The sequence below is a fragment of the Oncorhynchus kisutch genome, linkage group LG12 (genome assembly GCF_002021735.2).
Source record: "Oncorhynchus kisutch isolate 150728-3 linkage group LG12, Okis_V2, whole genome shotgun sequence".
In the NCBI taxonomy this organism is placed as follows: domain Eukaryota; kingdom Metazoa; phylum Chordata; class Actinopteri; order Salmoniformes; family Salmonidae; genus Oncorhynchus; species Oncorhynchus kisutch.
In genome coordinates, this window is record NC_034185.2 from 22,235,710 (window position 1) to 22,253,558 (window position 17,849).

The following is a 17,849-nucleotide window of genomic DNA, read 5'->3' on the forward strand; positions in this document are numbered from 1 at the left end:
CACACACACACACACACACACACACACACATATATGGTAATAGTGACAGTGACAGTAACAGTGACCTCTGCTCCCTGTTAAATGATGGAGAGAGTGAGTCTATGGAGGGATGGAGGGCAAGACAAATGGAGATTATAGGGACAGAGAAAGTAAGAAGAAAGGGTTGTCCCACGGTGGCTATGCATAGCTCACTGGACGAAATGCAGATAGATGCTGACCTGCCTGGCTGTCTGACAGCTGTCTGTGAGTTACGACTCAAAGGGCAGAGACTATTTCTGTCTTACTGTAGGGTAGACACTTTAACCACTCATACAGGCACAACATAGTGTCCAGGTTTTGTGACTCCATGGCATTGGCACCTTCTTAATACTTCAGATTCATAGCATTAAATAACAAATTATTAAATAAATAAGCTTTAAACGTTATTTGTTGCTTTAATGCATTTATACAACCTGGTAACGTTATCTCTTAGGCTAATGTGGTTTGAAAGGACCTCCTTCTCTCTGCAGTTAGAGATACAGTATATTTCAAAACGCACCCCACAACATCAAACACACCCTTCAGAATTAGCATTTTCCTCTCATTTAACTTCTGAGAGAAAAAATAAATCCCAAATGTGAATATCTGCTATTCATAGCTAGAGCCAGTTTAGCACAAACGAGGTGGGTGTATTTTCACATCTCCCTTGAAGAACGGCTGACTCGTCAAATCAAACTGCTCTGCAGAAACTAAACCTGTCTACTGACTTCTGTGGAGTTCACACTTGTTTTCCTCACAAACTTAGCATAACACAAACTTAGCATAACACAGCTGACATGTTAGACATAATTCTGCTACCACTCCCAGGCTCTTTCACAGGAATACATTTCACTAAAATCGTCCACCTTTGCTCTGAGATTCATAGTAAACAAATGTACGAGCTGTTGTTGCTGTTGTTGTGTAGCCTACTGCCTCTCATTGAGTTGACTTATACTCTTTAGCGCCTTTAGTGATTTTTAAGAGGTAAAAGTAAGGTGCCTGCAGCTGGAGAAGAGCATTACTCCCACTCTGATCCACATTCATAATTTATTCTGCCTTCATCAATGTTTCACTAGATCTACTTCGTTGGTTCCTTTCTTACAATAACATATCCCCCCCAATCTGTTTTTAGGTGAGCTACATCCGGTGAAGAAAAAAGGTTTGTTTTCATGTATCTATTAATTTACTTATTTACTTTTTTAATTATTTGTCAATGTTTTATAATAGCTGTTTCCTTCATACTCTTTATAACATAGATATTTGTGAAAGGGGAAAAAAACATATTTGTTGAGAAATGCTTCCTGGCAATAGCTATTGCCAGTCAATGTGAATGCTAGCTCTTCTGCCTGCTACTTCCTGTGCCCTTAAAGGACTCAGCTACAGGTTACTGTGAGGGACGCGAGCTTGGCTTTACAGCTTAGCAGGCCTGAGATAACAATCTTACTCATCCGGCCACTAATGAAGCTTTCGAAGTCAAAGCCTTGTTTCCTTCAGCAAGAGCTTAGACGTGCTGCTTAGTCACTCCAAACCTGCTGCTGAAATGCAGGTCACTGCATGGAGTTACCTACAAGACCTACACAGCATTTGTAATCGACTGTAGTGTAAGATGTACTATACGATGGTTTAGCTCTATCTAGTAGGCTATACATGCTTGGCTGTGCCAGAGATCCTAACAGAATGACCTCATAACATAGGCCTAAATCTCTCTTATACTGAGAAATACTATTGTTTCATTCACTTCCCTTTGACTTGCACTGTTGTAGCTCGGAGCTTAAGATATTCATTGTACCCTGCATTTACATCTGCAACCACGTGCATGTGACTAATAAACTCTCCAAATCTCTAAATCTCTAAATCGAACACACAGCTGTCTAATACCTAAGGATTCTGCCCCGCTATCTCTCTAGATGGCATTTTGAAACCATTCCACTGCATAGTTTTCCACCACCTATCTCCACTATGCAATTCCCCTCACTCTTTAGGAGCCTCACATCAGTGACAAAACAGATGAGCAAAATTAAACCTTGACACAAGATGAAATTATGCTTGCTTTAGTTTTTTTTAGGACCAAACATTTAATTAAGGTAGGTAGGCTGTCCCAATGATCTGAAAAGATTACATAGGCTGAGGTTAATGGGGGTTGATTTTGTGGATGTTCACCTTGGCACGTAACAGTAAAACCGCCCCCAAAAGATATAGGATGGTACGTTGAAGAGGATCATCATGCTGAAAGTGAGAAGGGTGGAACAGAAGGCACCATGGCCATGCTTTCCAGGTTTATAGGTAAACATACAATGTTTACTATATTTAAACTACATTAGATCTAATGTAGTTAAACTAGAATGGCACATAACAAATGCACATGCTAGTAAGCAAAATCAATGTATATCACTCTAACCAAGCTATTCAGCAGCGCTATTAAATGGTTTGTTGTTTTGTGGCTTTGCTAAAATGCTTACACTTTATTAACATAACCATCGTATTAACTTGGTTACTTGCAGTACTCTTACTAACTTCTTATCCATAGTCACACATTGTGTACTTGTCAAGGGACATGGATCACTCTTTGTGTTTAACCTCTTGCTACTGAAATCACCTTTCTTCCCACCTGATAGCTGCATTCCTACCATCCAGAAAACAAGGTCTGTGCCTTCCTGTTCTTAATACACTCATATAGAAAATGAATCAGATATGAAATAACATTAGACATGTATTGATGATTGATACATGGGAGTGAGGCATTTTGCTGCATGATGTCTATAAGTGGTCATTTGCACTGTTGCCAGAGTAATTTATGGCAAATGTGTGTTCTGCTGTCATGAATTGCTATATAATGTGATATTACTAGCCTGTACCTGTTTGTGATTACTTGCTCAATTTGTTCCCAGACACCGTAATTATACTCCCAGAAGCTACTACAGACAACTGGTCCATTTACCTTAATTATGGATCGCTGTAATACATGGTCATTACACATCTTCTGGTTGTTGATATTGTAGTAGGATAAAATATAATAGTACCATTAATTTCAGTGAATTCGAATTTCAAATGTCATAGTTGTTTGCAGTTATAAATAGACCATTACAGTTTATCTCAGTCTGACTTATTATTTGGTAGTACTATGGTACAAATACTCTTAAAGGGGCAGTTCAGACAAAAATTAGATTTTTCTGTGTTTCATATATATTTCCACACCATGAGGTTGAAATGATACTGTAAAATTGTGAAAATTATGATAATGCACTTCTAGTGCTCTATTTTAACTAACCTAACACAATGGTAAATCTAGGGGCTCTATTTTAACAAACCTAACACAATGGTAAATCTAGGGGCTCTATTTTAACAAACCTAACACAATGGTAAATCTAGGGGCTCTATTTTAACTAACCTAACACAATGGTAAATCTAGGGGCTCTATTTTAACAAACCTAACACAATGGTAAATCTAGGGGCTCTATTTTAACAAACCTAACACAATGGTAAATCTAGGGGCTCTATTTTAACAAACCTAACACAATGGTAAATCTAAGGGCTCTATTTTAACTAACCTAACACAATGGTAAATCTAGGGGCTCTATTTTAACAAACCTAACACAATGGTAAATCTAGGGGCTCTATTTTAACTAACCTAACACAATGGTAAATCTAGGGGCTCTATTTTAACAAACCTAACACAATGGTAAATCTAGGGGCTCTATTTTAACAAACCTAACACAATGGTAAATCTAAGGGCTCTATTTTAACTAACCTAACACAATGGTAAATCTAGGGGCTCTATTTTAACAAACCTAACACAATGGTAAATCTAGGGGCTCTATTTTAACTAACCTAACACAATGGTAAATCTAGGGGCTCTATTTTAACAAACCTAACACAATGGTAAATCTAAGCGCAGGCAGTAGCGCTATAGGTTCATATTTTTGCTATTTTCACTATTACAACTATTGGTGCACTTGCTCGCCTTGACGTGAAAGGGCTGGGTTTTGATGAATAAACAAGTTGTCGGTATATCGAGGCTTGGCCCCTCACTGGCCAATCAGAACGTGCGCCATGGTCAAATATGTAGTTGCTTCAAGTTGTGTATTTAGGGTCATTTATGTATTGCCTTGGAATCAACCGTTATAATTTGGCAAATATAGACTTATTTATACTGCGACCAAATATGTTTTTAATGAACATAATCAGAACCATCTTACAGATCAGATCATATTCACACATCTACAGGAGTTGCATTGCAGGTGTGCCACGGAGTTGTCTCCATAAAACCAGGAAGGTGAATAATTCCAATAAGTTTAGTTGTAATAAGATTAAACATTTTAACATCGTTTTAACAACAACAACAATAAATAAATGTAATAGGTAATTATATCATAAAGACGTCTGGATGAAAAAGACAGGCATTGCTGTTGAACCAGCCTTCGTTGGGCCTAGGGTAAGGGAGGGCTTGGGTTTTGAACATACGAAACAGAAAACAATCAATTGTCACAGGAAAATGACTTCTAAATACGAGATTCACCGGTACAGAGGTTCTCATCTCTCATTTCATGATGGACATGGACTTTGTAGCCTAAACAAGGGACCTGCATGGCTAAAATAATGTGGGCCTGCTTACAATGCATAGATAAAAAGGGAATGTCTCCTCACTGTTTTGCTCCTCTCAAACTGAATATTTTCAAAAAGCTTTGGTGATTAAGATTTATTTCCAAGTGGCCTCAGGAGTCAAACCCTTTATTTCCAAGTGGTCTCAGGAGTCAAACCCTTTATCAACAGTCTTGACTACTTTGCAACTGCATTGAACAGTCAAAAAAAGGCTTCATACAGAGGAGGGGAGGCTATGCTTTTAATCAAATAAAACAAAATGGGAAAAAACATGAGTTTTTTATTTAGCTAAATACATAGTAAGAAAGCAGATAGTCGAGTCTTGTTCCATGCCCATTCCGGCAGTGTGTGTTACGGCTGGATAGGCTGTGTTTCCATTGTCAAAATTCATGCCATAACTAACTGCGTTACCAAAACCAGCTTTTGGTTGGTCTTAAATATCCCTCTCAGCGCTGCCTGAAATTAGCACTTCGGATCATGTTTTTAAGGACACACCTCAAATATTTCCATCCCTCCCATCTGAGCGCAAGCGAGCTGATATAAGACAGGTCAATTGCTGAACCTGGCTTTAGGGCTGGAAAATGCCAGTGCGACAGTTTTTACATGACAAAATAGCAAACTAACGTACATTTGACACTAGCACCACCTTAAAGCCAGCCGAAAATAGAGCCCCTAGTGTAAGAGCTGTTTGAGTAGACTACCTGAAATGTCAGCTTGTTTGGCTGGGTGGGATTTTTTTACTCATACCAGGCGGTATAAATTAATAGACCAATAACAAGGAGAGTTTGCCCTCTCTGCCAATAACAGATCGTTTTCAGGTGACACATCCCTCCCATTAGGCTCCTACAATTAGGCCATTCTCTCTGAACACTCCCAGACAGTCCTAGCTAAATTCTTGCTTGAGAAATTGCATTTTGCTCAGAAGAAAATTTTGTTGTTTTTTAACCATTTTACTTGAAAACAATCACAGTAAGGTACTAAATTGTTATTCAGAAATTATTTGATATTCAGATGAAAACGGCTGCATTGGACCTTTAATTAAGAACAGACGTCATTTTTATGGACATGAATTCACCAGTACTGCATCTTCTAGCATGTGTTTCCATGTGCATACTGTTTATACAGTAAGTGTGAGTTGTTGTCTTGAGGGTTTTGTTTTGGTCGGTTCCGTCTTCTTTTCGGTCTGGGGTTTTAACGGTTTTGAATTGCTGTTCATACCCAGCATCATCATAACCATGATAGAATGAGAGGATTCTTATAGGGGAGACTGTTGGTACTACGAGTCTCCATTTCACTACCACAGAAAATAACAACTCTTCACTGACAGACTGTTTGTGGATTGACCATTTCTAACCTATACTTCTCCTCAAACAAGTCAACCTGTGTGAGTCAGTCTTTGTGGTGTCTTGCAGCATGGAGCACTGTCATTATGTTTATACCACATGCTGCAATGTAATATAGAGAAAGCATTATGTTGGACATATTGACATATCAATGGTATGGAATAAGGATCATGGTAGTATACATACACACCACTAGATGTATGTGGTTTAGGTGAGCAGAGAGCAGCTTGTCAGGTGTAAGCATTATGAGTACACAATAAAGATATTATGCAGTGTGTTGTGTTGTCTTGAAAACTCTCAATGCATTATGGGTCTCTTTGGTTATGGCTCAGTGCACTGAATGTCACTTTTCATTCAAGTTTTTCTCACCATGTTAAGATACACAGTTAATTCTGTAGTTGCAGGGATGTTTGCAGAGGAAAAAGAACCAGTTGCTAAAGTACGGGACGAAGAAGAAGATGAAGACGAGGATGAGGAGGATGAGGAAGAAGTGGAAGATTATGATGAGGATGAGGATGAAGAAGAAGAGGAGAATGAGGATGAGGTTGAAGGGGGAGAAGATGAGGATGAAGAAGAAGCTGATGATGAGGATGAGAAAGAAGATGAAGAAGAGGACAAAGAAGCAGCAGCTGAGGTTGAGATAGATGAGGATGATGATGATGATGATGATGATGATGATGATGATGATGATGATGCTGATGAAGAGTATGAGGCTCCCATTCTGATGGATGTTGATGACACAGAGACAGAAGCTTCTGCTGGAGATGATGACAGAGAGGAGGATGACACCACAGCTGAAGCTGAAACTGAAGCAATTACAGATGAGGATGCCAGTGATACTGCTGTTGCTTCCAGTGATGATGACCATAATGAAGAGGATGAAACCAATGATGCCAGTGCTGAAGTCACAGAGGATGCTCCTGCTTCTACTGCAAATGAAAACGACGATGATGATTATGGTAAAGAGGAGGAAATTGATGTCACAGAAGATGTTGTTTATGACATCCAGGACGATGACATTGACATTGTTGCAGAACAAGTAGATGCTGTTGCCTCTTCTGCAGATGATGATGATGAGGATAAAGATGATGAGGAAGATGATAGCATAGATGATGACAAAACAGATGATGATGCTAAACCCATTGACCTAGAAGATGACGATGATGACGATGATGATATCAAGGTCAATCTTGCTGATAGTGAGGGTATTGATATCTCAGACACATTAGCTGAGGATACAACTGATGACTCTACAGATAGTTTAGAGGACACTGATGATGACGACGACGACATTGTCAATGAGGACAGTGGTGCCATCGTTGATTCAGTTGACAAAACACTGGAGGATTCAGGTGAGACTGGTTGCGACGTCGCAGACATTTCTGGTGACACAGCATATGATGACGATGAGGGGAAGGATGCAGCTGAAGTGATCGGCAAAGATGATGACATCACACCAGAAGCCTTTGATAGTTCTGCTCCTGAGGAAGATGATCTATCCAAGGATGAAGAAGAGGAGGATGATGATGGCATTGATGACCTTCTTTTGACAGGTATTGAGCAGTAACATTCATTCCGCTGATGTTTCATCATCATGTGTAGTACTGTCCATGAGAAGGTAATAACATTCATACATTATCAACTAACTGGTCAGAATTCAAACTAGCTGTATGTTTCAGATGGTACGTTATTGATTTTGCCATTCATTATTTATACTGCACTCAAATCTGATATACAGTATAGATAAGAGATCAAATGAGTCTGAATAGTCTACACTTTTTGCAGATCCATAATAGAACAATCTGCCTTGAAACTAAAGCTTTCTCTGAGTCACATTATACAGAATCACAAAGATACCTTTTTTTACCCATGAGTGATGGTTGGTGATGTACTTAACACAGTACAGTATGTATTGTTCCTTGTAACAAGGCCTTAAATCATATTGATACATTCAGTAGGAATTATTACCTTACGACTGCCCATGATATTCTTAATGGCATAAATTATGATATTTGGCAAAGATAATATACAGTACAGCATGTAAGGAAGCCCAATAATGGAAGGATGGAAGACGCATGAATAGAGTGATGTAATAGTACACTTGATTTGTATATTGGTTTTGTAATTGTCAACCAGAGTGGCCCAGGTAGACAGTAAATACTTCTGTTCCTCAATTACACAATGAAATTACATTTTTCAATGACACTCCAGTACAAAGAAGATGGTGGTTACGGGGTGACAGGATTTGTTGTCCCTCTGTCCCTCTGAATTTGATCCAGTATGGTGCCTCCACAACAAACTAGGAAAAATGACAAGACATGAATGTTTTCATGACACACATTCTTTAATGTTCTAGTTTAGAAAAAAATGACTTTTAGAATAATGTTGGTCTTATTTCCAGATGATACACTGGTTAGGTTTGGCAACGGACCAACCTAGACATGAATATTGATGAAATCAGGCGAGGTGTGTGTGGCCGTGCATGTTCTGGGGGTTGTGATGGAGATCCCCGTCTTCATACTGGGTAGATCAGAAGGTAGCATCTGCTGTTGCTCTGTAGGGTTGCCAGCCCAGTACCTCTGTAAGGCAGGGGGTACCAGAGGCAGTTTTCATGTGTGAACTTGACACTCATCAAGCTCCTGTAGCTAGTTACATCCTCCGGGAGATCGGTCAAGGGCTTGTGATTTCTCACAGTTCAGTTTTGGCTACAGTCCATTTTTTTTCCATCAGCAGTTGAAATAGTGGTGGTTTATGTAGGAAGTGATGTAGAAACAATAGTATTGACACTATTTTTTTATGATATTGAAATGCATTTATCATTTGTCATCTTATATCATGTTTGTATACCACCACATTACTCACCACATGCACAGCTTTCACTAATATGTCACCATAGCCTTGCTTTGATAGTTAGTAATAGTTTAATAGTTAGTAGTACTATCGCATCAGTAGATTACTAATGGTGCCGGCTTGATTAAAGATACTTAGTTTCTGCCTTCTTTGTAAATCTGTTGAATCTTGAATTTGTTATGTAAATACTTTACAGAGAATTTACAGATTTTTTGTTGCTTAGTTAATAGAGCATGGTGGTTGCAACACCAGGATTGTGGGTTCAATTCCCATGGGGGACCAGTGTGGAGAAACATTTCATGAAATGTATGCACTCACTAAGTCGCTCTGAATAAGAGTGTCTACTAAAACGTAAAATATAATTGGCTAAACTTAAACGTTATTATTCAATGTACCAGCGCTCAAAGGTAAGTCTGTTCATATTGAAGCTCTCATTATTTGAATGGCAAAAGATGCCATTCATCCGATCAATATGCCTTCATAATATGCTGCCAACATTTGATTTTCTGATATAACTAATTGCATGCATTACAGTAACGCCACCTGTTGAAGAAACAATAACCCCACTTTCTGAAGAGGCTAAAGAGACTGAAGTAGAGGAAAAGACAGAAGAGATCCAAGGTGAAAACTTCCCATCATGCCATGCTTCTCTCACTCTTAGAGTTCAAATGGGTACCAAATGTTGTGTAACATACTGATGTTAGTACCAAATTAATCCATTGAAAGTCAGCATGACCCTTACAATGATTGGGTAATATCCCCTAATGCAAAGTTAGGTTCCTCATTGATGTATTGAAACCTGGCAAAGCTATTCAGTTGCAGCTGTGAGTATATTCACAGAGATCATCCCTCCAGAAGCACCAGAAGAGGAGGAGGAGGAGACTGAGGAACCATCTGCTGAACCAGAGCTGACAATAGAGGAAGCTTTGGAAGAAGAGGTAGTGGGGGAAGAGACAGCAGAGCCCGAATCCAAGGAGGAGGTAGAACCCATCACTGATACCAAGGAAGAGGAGGAGGAGGTAGCACCAGAGCATGAACTTGAGGAGGTGGTGGTAGCAGCATTGCCTGAAGCCGAGGAGGAAGATGAGGTAGCTCCTGAGCCCAAGGAGGAGGTAGAACCTGCAGTCAAAGGTAAATAAAAAGAGTGGGACGATGCTAGACACAGTCTGAGTGTTTGAATAGATGTGGGTGAGGTAAGGTAAGGATAAGGAGAGAGAGAGTAGAGTATGAGGAGCAGGGAGGTGGGAGAGGAGAGGAGAGGAAAGCCTTAGGCTAATTCTTTGATCTCTCTCCGTCTTCTCCATTACTCATTTTCCCATCTGTTCCTTTTTATCAATATTAAGTATATGTCTCGGTGGCTGGCATGCCTGCATGAGACTATCTCAGACTGTGCCACTCACTATACTCTAGAGTTCCTTGGCTGTCCCCATAGGAGAACCCTTTGAAGAACCATTTTTGGCTCCAGGTAGAACCTTTCCACGGAGGGTTTTACATGGAACCCAAAAGGGTTATCCTATGGAGACAGCCAAAGAACCCTTCTGGAACCTTTTTTTCTAAGAGTGTACCATAGAGAATGTTCAATAACAATGGCCTGGTTTTGGAGTTTATTTCTTTACCCTTTCAGCTTTAGTTCACCGCGAAAGCTAAAGGTCAACATCATTCTAATAGGCTAATGAAAATATGACAAAAAAATTATCCCCTCACAAATACGTGAATCAAACATTTGTCAGAATTATATAAAAGCTATGTACAGTATGTATGCATTCCGTTGAGGTACCTCAGCTTGAAATTCCTTATTATCTGCTCTGGTAGATAAAAATATAATCATTTTTATATGGCTGAGTTGTGATCAAAGGAATGTTATTGCTGCTTGATGTGCCATGTTTACTCTAAGAGGCTTGGCACATGTTTTTCCCTCCAGTGATATTGTGCATTATACAGAATGGTCATGGTCACATTTAAACAGAACAGCTGAAGCATCCAACTACTAGAGCATATTTGTTGTATTCTGTTTTAACATTCAGGACACTCGTTTTTATTGGATTTCTTTCTTTTTATTTAACCTTTATTTAACTCATCACATGGTCAAGATATCTATCCATCCTCAATGTTTTGGAATTGCCAATTGTGTTTACGTTTGGAGACATGCTATGAATGATCTTTTTTTTTTTTTTTCACCTTTATTTAACCAGGTAGGCTAGTTGAGAACAAGTTCTCATTTACAACTGCGACCTGGCCAAGATAAAGCATAGCAGTGTGAACAGACAACAACACAAAGTTACACATGGAGTAAACAATAAACAAGTCAATAACACAGTCTATATACTGTACATTGTGTGCAAAAGGCATGAGGAGGTAGGCGAATAATTACAATTTAGCAGATTAATACTGGAGTGATAAATGTTCAAATGGTCATGTGCAGGTAGAGATACTGGTGTGCAAAAGAGCAGAAAAAGGAAATAAATAAAAACAGTATGGGGATGAGGTAGGTAAATTGGGTGGGCTATTTACCGATGGACTATGTACAGCTGCAGGGATCGGTTAGCTGCTCAGATAGCAGATGTTTAAAGTTGGTGAGGGAGGTAAAAGTATCCAACTTCAGCGATTTTTGCAATTCGTTCCAGTCACAGGCAGCAGAGAACTGGAAGGAAAGGCGGCCAAATGAGGTGTTGGCTTTAGGGATGGTCAGTGAGATACACCTGCTGGAGCGTGTGCTACAGGTGGGTGTTGCCATCGTGACCAGTGAACTGAGATAAGGCGGAGCTTTACCTAGCATGGACTTGTAGATGACCTGGAGCTAGTGGGTCTGGCGATGAATATGTAGTGAGGACCAGCCGACTAGAGCATACAGGTCGCAGTGGTGGGTGGTATAAGGTGCTTTAGTAACAAAACGGATGGCACTGTGATAAATTGCATCCAGTTTGCTGAGTAGAGTATTGGAAGCTATTTTGTAGATGACCGAGGCTACTGAGTCTGCCGATAAGAATATGGTGATTGAAAGAGTCGAAAGCCTTGGCCAGGTCGATGAAGACGGCTGCACAGTACTGTCTTTTATCGATGGCGGTTATGATATCGTTTAGTACCTTAAGCGTGGCTGAGGTGCACCCGTGACCGGCTCGGAAACCAAATTGCACAGCGGAGAAGGTACGGTGGGATTCGAGATGGTCAGTGATCTGTTTGTTGACTAGGCTTTTGAAGACCTTAGATAGGCAGGGCAGGATGGATATAGGTCTGTAGCAGTTTGGGTCCAGGGTGTCTCCCCCTTTGAAGAGGGGGATGACTGCGGCAGCTTTCCAATCCTTGGGGATCTCAGACGATATGAAAGAGAGGTTGAACAGGCTGGTAATAGGGGTTGCGACAATGGCGGCGGATAGATTCAGAAATAGAGGGTCCAGATTGTCAAGACCAGCTGATTTGTACGGGTCCAGGTTTTGCAGCTCTTTCAGGACATCTGCTATCTGGATTTGGGTAAAGGAGAAGCTGGGGAGGCTTGGGCGAGTAGCTGCGGGGGGGGGGGGGGGGGGAGCTGTTGGCCGAGGTAGGAGTAGCCAGGAGGAAGGCATGACCAGTCGATGAGAATTGCTTGTTGAAGTTATCGATTATCATTATCTAATCTGCAATGGTAGGGATATGTGACATGACAGAAGTTGAAATAACTGCCATTGTGGCAAAGTATGTAGATTCCTGTGAGTTTTAGGAGCAAAACAATATACCCAGATTACCCCAGAGTCATTGTTTTACGTCACTGCAGGCGGAATTGACGCGCTATCTTACGTAAGATAATGCCCCAGAGTAGCATACAGAAGTGCAATTGGAAATTGTGACCTTGGGACGATAAGGATCTATCTGAGCAAAGCATAGTTCTGAGATATTGAGCATTAACTTTTCCACATCCCAGATCTTTAAACTGTATTGTAGTGAATTCTTCTTTCATAAAACATTAAGGTCCTCAACTTAAAGGTACCTCAAGTGCAGAGTATCAAAATTCGTAGACATTTGTAAATCCGTTTTTTTAGGGGGGTGCAAACACAGATAGAACCTTATGGTTCTGAAATGTGGGTTCAGCCATAAGATTCCATCTGGCACAGAATGTTCCAATTATTTATATTTCAATCGAAAAGTACAGACATTTAATGATGTAATAAAGATAATATCTTTCCTTCTTTCTAATCACATCATCAAATATATTAATTCATTTTTATCACACATTTGTTAAAGCGATAGTTCACTAAAATGACAAATACACAATATCCTATGGAGAACTAGCAATGTTGCTAAAGCTTAGCTCTGGATGAGTAAACTGATCTCTGACACCCGAAGTCAGTAAACTACTTGATAGTTATCAGTCAATTGCGGTATGTTTCCAATGCACCTTAAACATGCTCTAAGGCTCCTGTATGTATTTGTTTTTACCATAAAGAGCTTAAGTGCTGGCTATTCTTTTGAAAAAGTGGTGAAAAAAATCTAAGCAATTGCAAAAGAAACGATAGCCTATGTTGTGAATAATCAAGGACTTGGGACTATAAGGTTCTATCTGCAAAATGTATGGTTTTGAAATCATTTGTATTTTTCACGTCCCAGATCTTAGAGCTGTTTTGTGACGTCTTGTCAAATAGAACCTTATTGTCCCAAGGTCTCTAAATGACAGTGTAGCTCCCACAAGGCTTAGAGCTGTAGTGAGCTCTGAGGTCTAGATGTACACACCATAGAGGCTGGAGACAAATCCACAGGAGCCAATCCTCCTGTGGGAGAGGAAGAGGACGCAGTCTGCACAGTCACAGTCCCTACAGTATGCAAAGACAAAACAGGATCAATAGTATGAGAGAGATTCCGAGTAATGATGGCCTTTGATGCAAACACTTGTTGCATGCTACTGGATGATGATCTGTTGGCATGACTTTCATTATATTTAAGGTCAATGGTATTGCCTCTCAAGCTATTTTGAATGATCAAGTCAAGTAGGATGTGTAAGTGCCAAATTCTAGCAATTGTTAAAGATATTTTTAGTTTAGAAACATTTGCATAATTTATAAGCCATAGAAAATCATCCATACCACCACAGTATTTGTTATTGTCAGTGAGGCACAAATACAGAAATACACTATGTCAGCATTTCCCAAACGTGGCTGCTATTGAAATGTGGTCCCTTGAGAAAATCTATCATTTTAAAATGTTTTACTTGGTGCATTGGTACAATATATGCAATCAATTCAACAAAGGGTATTTTACACTGTTAGAATACACATGGATTTCATTATTATGTGTTGAGGCAACTTGGGGTAGGGTGGAATTTTGTAAATATAATCACATAGCGATTCTTTCATGTTAATTTGGAGAGTAGAAAAAGGCTGGGAACTCCTGCCCTATTGCCCCCATGATGCACTAGATGGGAGCCTAGGTTCTGAATCTACACAGTGAACATCCTAACAGGAACTTCCTGTAGGCTAGCCTGAGAGGAACCACTCCCCTTTGCTCCTACTGCTGTCTTAGAAACATGACATCATAACACTGATGTAGATTTACTGTCCATTCTCATATAGCTCATGCCAACATGGACTTTGTAGAGATGGACTTAGCTTCCATACATGTATACATTTAGATCGTGTAGGGCTGAAATGATTGACACCCTTGATCAAGATGAACAAGAATGACTGTAATGTATAAAATCATTTATTCAAATGTTGAGCTATGTTGTGTGCAAACAAAATGGGAAATTAAATTATGTTAAACTAATACAATTGCTCAGAGAAAGAGATGATGTTTAACAAGTAATAATTTTTTCTCAAAAGTAGGGGTCAAAAGGATTGACAACCCTGTTTTCAATAGCTTTAAATACCTGACCTTGCAAGGATAACAGCACTGAGCCTTTTTCTCAAATGTTTTATGAGTTTAGAGATCCCATTGGGAGGGATCTTAGACCATTCCTCCATACAGAATCTTTCTAGATCCTTGATATCCTTTCGTCTGCACTTATGGACTGACCTCCTCAATTCAAACCACAGGCTTCCAATAGGTTTCAAGTCCGGAGACTGAGATGGCCATTTTGTGGCCAATGAACCATTTCTTTGTGGATTTGAATGTGGTTATTGTCTTGCTGGAAGATCCACCTGCAGCAAAGTTTCAGCCTCTTGGCAGAGGCACCCAGGTTTTTGGTTAAAATATCCTGGTACTGGCTAAAGTTCATGATGCTTTTGATCTTAATAAATTCTCTGTTGTTTGTGTATGAAATCTTGCCAATATTGTACGTCACTAAGAATGATCATATTTATTTTCCATTTATAAGAAAGGTGAAATCTTAATGTTATTTATAATTTAAATGTTACTATATTTAAAAAGCATTTCAGATATGTCAGGCCCTTTTGCCCCACTTTTCTTGAATAGGAAAAAAATTATATTATATTTTAGATTAGAAATCTATTTTTAACCAGAAAGGTGTGTTCCAGACCTTTCTAAAACTATGCAACATTACCAGTCATTGTTTATGGCCATCTCATGGCCATCTCATTGCCCTATCATTTAACGAGGGACCAGTGGAAGCAAAATAGCCCGATAACACCAAAGATCCACCACCATATTTTACAGTAGGTGTGGGGTTATTTTCTGCTCATGCCATTCTCATTTAGACACCAAACCCACCACTGGTGTGTGTGACCAAAGATATCTATTTTCCTGTCATCCAACAAATGTAAAAGCATTGGGGTTTGCTAAACTGCACTGGCACTAGGATTGGAACCAGTGTTTTGGCCAAATGACATGACAATAGATCTCTTTGGTCACACACACCAGTGATGGGTTTGGTGTCTAAATGAGAATGGCATGAGCAGAAAATAACCCCACACCTACTGTAATATACGGTGGAGGATCTTTGGTGTTATCGGGCTATTTTGCTTCCACCGGTCCTGGGGCCCTTGTTAAGGTCAACGGCATCATGAATTTTACCCAGTTCCAGGATATTGTATCCAAAAACCTTGTTTCCAGGTTGCCAAAATCCATAAAGAAATGGTTAATTGGCCACAAAATCAACATTTTGCAATGGCCATCTCAGTCTCTGGACTGAAAACATGTGGTTTGAATTGAAGAGGGCAGTCCATAAGCGCAGATGAAGGATATCAAGGATCTGGAATGATTCTGCATGGAGGAATGGTCTAAAATCCCTCCCAATGTGTTCTCCAACTCATAAAACATTTTAGAAAAGGCTCAGTGCCGTTATCCTCATAAGGTGAGGTATTGAACACAGAGAATCCTACAGAATATTTCTGACCCCTAACTTTTTGAGGCAAAAAAGCATTACTTATTAAACAAAATATTTTTCTCTGAGCAATTGCATTAGTATAAAGTAACATAATTTCTCATTGTTTTTGCATTAAATATGTAAATAATTTCGAACCCCTCTGTATATCAATCACTCCTGTTGGCAATACTCTTATACACTAAGTGCAGCTGGCCACTTACAGTGTACTGTAAGAGTTATTAATTCTCTTCAGAATCCGAGGACACCTTGCCACAGCAAAAAGTATTATGTTAAAGTATGTGGAACGTCTGTCTCGTGAAGCGGTTTGGCCTTAAGCCTCGGAGCAGGATTGGTTGACAACTGTTTCTTTTTGTCATGTCTTGCACAATCTTTGTCTCTCCTCAAGCTGAATGGTGTCCAACTGAGCATCTATTGTATATGTTATTTTGTGTTTGTATCTGGCTGAGAAAGAAGAACACTGTTCAGACTACAGTATGAGTAATAACATATATTTTCATTTGATAGAATGGGAAACTACACTATATATTGATATATATATATATTTACTCTATACTTTTATATTTACTAATGGATCAGTGATATATTTACTAATGGATCAGTGATATATTTACTAATGGATCAGTGATATATTTACTAATGGATCAGTGATATATATACTAATGGATCAGTGATATATTTACTAATGGATCGATCAGTGATATATTTACTAATGGATCAGTGATATATTTACTAATGGATCAGTGATATATTTACTAATGGATCGGTCAGTGATATATTTACTAATGGATCGATCAGTGATATATTCCAGAAAGGATCCAGAAAGAGAGCTGATCATGACATCATGATCTTCTAGTTTTATTGTCCTGTTTTGTCCTACAGCCCTAAAGCATGCTTTACATATTGACATTTATTCTCCAGCATTCGTGTTCAAACTGCAAAAGGAGGATAAGACTGAAACAATTAAACCTCCATCTTTTGAAATATATTTCTCTTGGAATCCCTGATGATTTCAATCAGGATAAAGATAAATGCTTTGTTTTATCAGCTTATACATTACAAACAGAAAGAAATAAGATAAAGGAATAATTGTTTAATAACACAGATCATGTACTTGACCGCAGGGCTGAATAGAATCAAGGAAGGAATTAGCATTTTTGGCTAAAAGCTTTCAAATGAGATCAGTCTCAATGTCCCCGAAAGCATCAGAGAAGCAGCTCCAAATGTGATTTCTGCAGCAGGATCTTTTGATTTACACAAATTGGAAGTATTGTGGTATCCTTATATTATATTTCCCCACTGATTATGGCCTCAAGCACTATGGCAACCACCATTATTTTTCTGTTATTTGCAACTTTGTCAATGGATGCTAGATTCAGCTGCATAGGTTTGCTGTAAAGATCCTATCTCTCAAGTGAAAGGTTACTGTTTAATCAAAATGTGTCACATGAATTCTGACAAATTCAAGCAATTCAGATTTCTAATAAAGCTGTCATATTTGCATCCTGTAACTTACACTTGCCACTTTTCAAATGAATTCCAGTCGTAACCTTTTGATTTATGAATGCATAATGTAAACACTACAGTACAAGAGATCTGACTTTTAATGAAGGAAACATGCGTATTGTTAGTTCAGAAAATCCCCTTTTTGCTTGAATATTGATTTTCCGAGGAGAAAAATCACCCTCTTGGTTGAAGAATTCATTATATTCTTTGTTTGTGATTCACCTAACTTCTCTCCCCCCTGCTATTGAAGCATGTCACTACAGGTCTTTTATGAGGATATATTT

The 17,849-nt window shown here is 39.1% G+C and overlaps 1 protein-coding gene across 26 annotated transcripts in view; it reads left to right on the plus strand.

Annotated features, from left to right (window-relative positions):
* The window catches only part of LOC109900709 (triadin), a 70,471-nt gene that overhangs the window by 14,626 nt on the left and 37,996 nt on the right, over positions 1-17,849 (plus strand). For 20 of the 26 annotated variants that reach the window (XM_031837145.1, XM_031837144.1, XM_031837143.1 and 17 more), the window contains 6 exons: positions 1,151-1,177; positions 2,212-2,301; positions 2,634-2,660; positions 6,359-7,513; positions 9,345-9,431; positions 9,651-9,941. In XM_031837145.1, coding sequence (XP_031693005.1) covers positions 1,151-1,177; positions 2,212-2,301; positions 2,634-2,660; positions 6,359-7,513; positions 9,345-9,431; positions 9,651-9,941 — 1,677 coding nt within the window. The remainder of the gene's footprint in view (positions 1-1,150; positions 1,178-2,211; positions 2,302-2,633; positions 2,661-6,358; positions 7,514-9,344; positions 9,432-9,650; positions 9,942-17,849) is intronic. The other 6 variants (XM_031837123.1, XM_031837124.1, XM_031837135.1 and 3 more) reach the window with 6 other exon arrangements.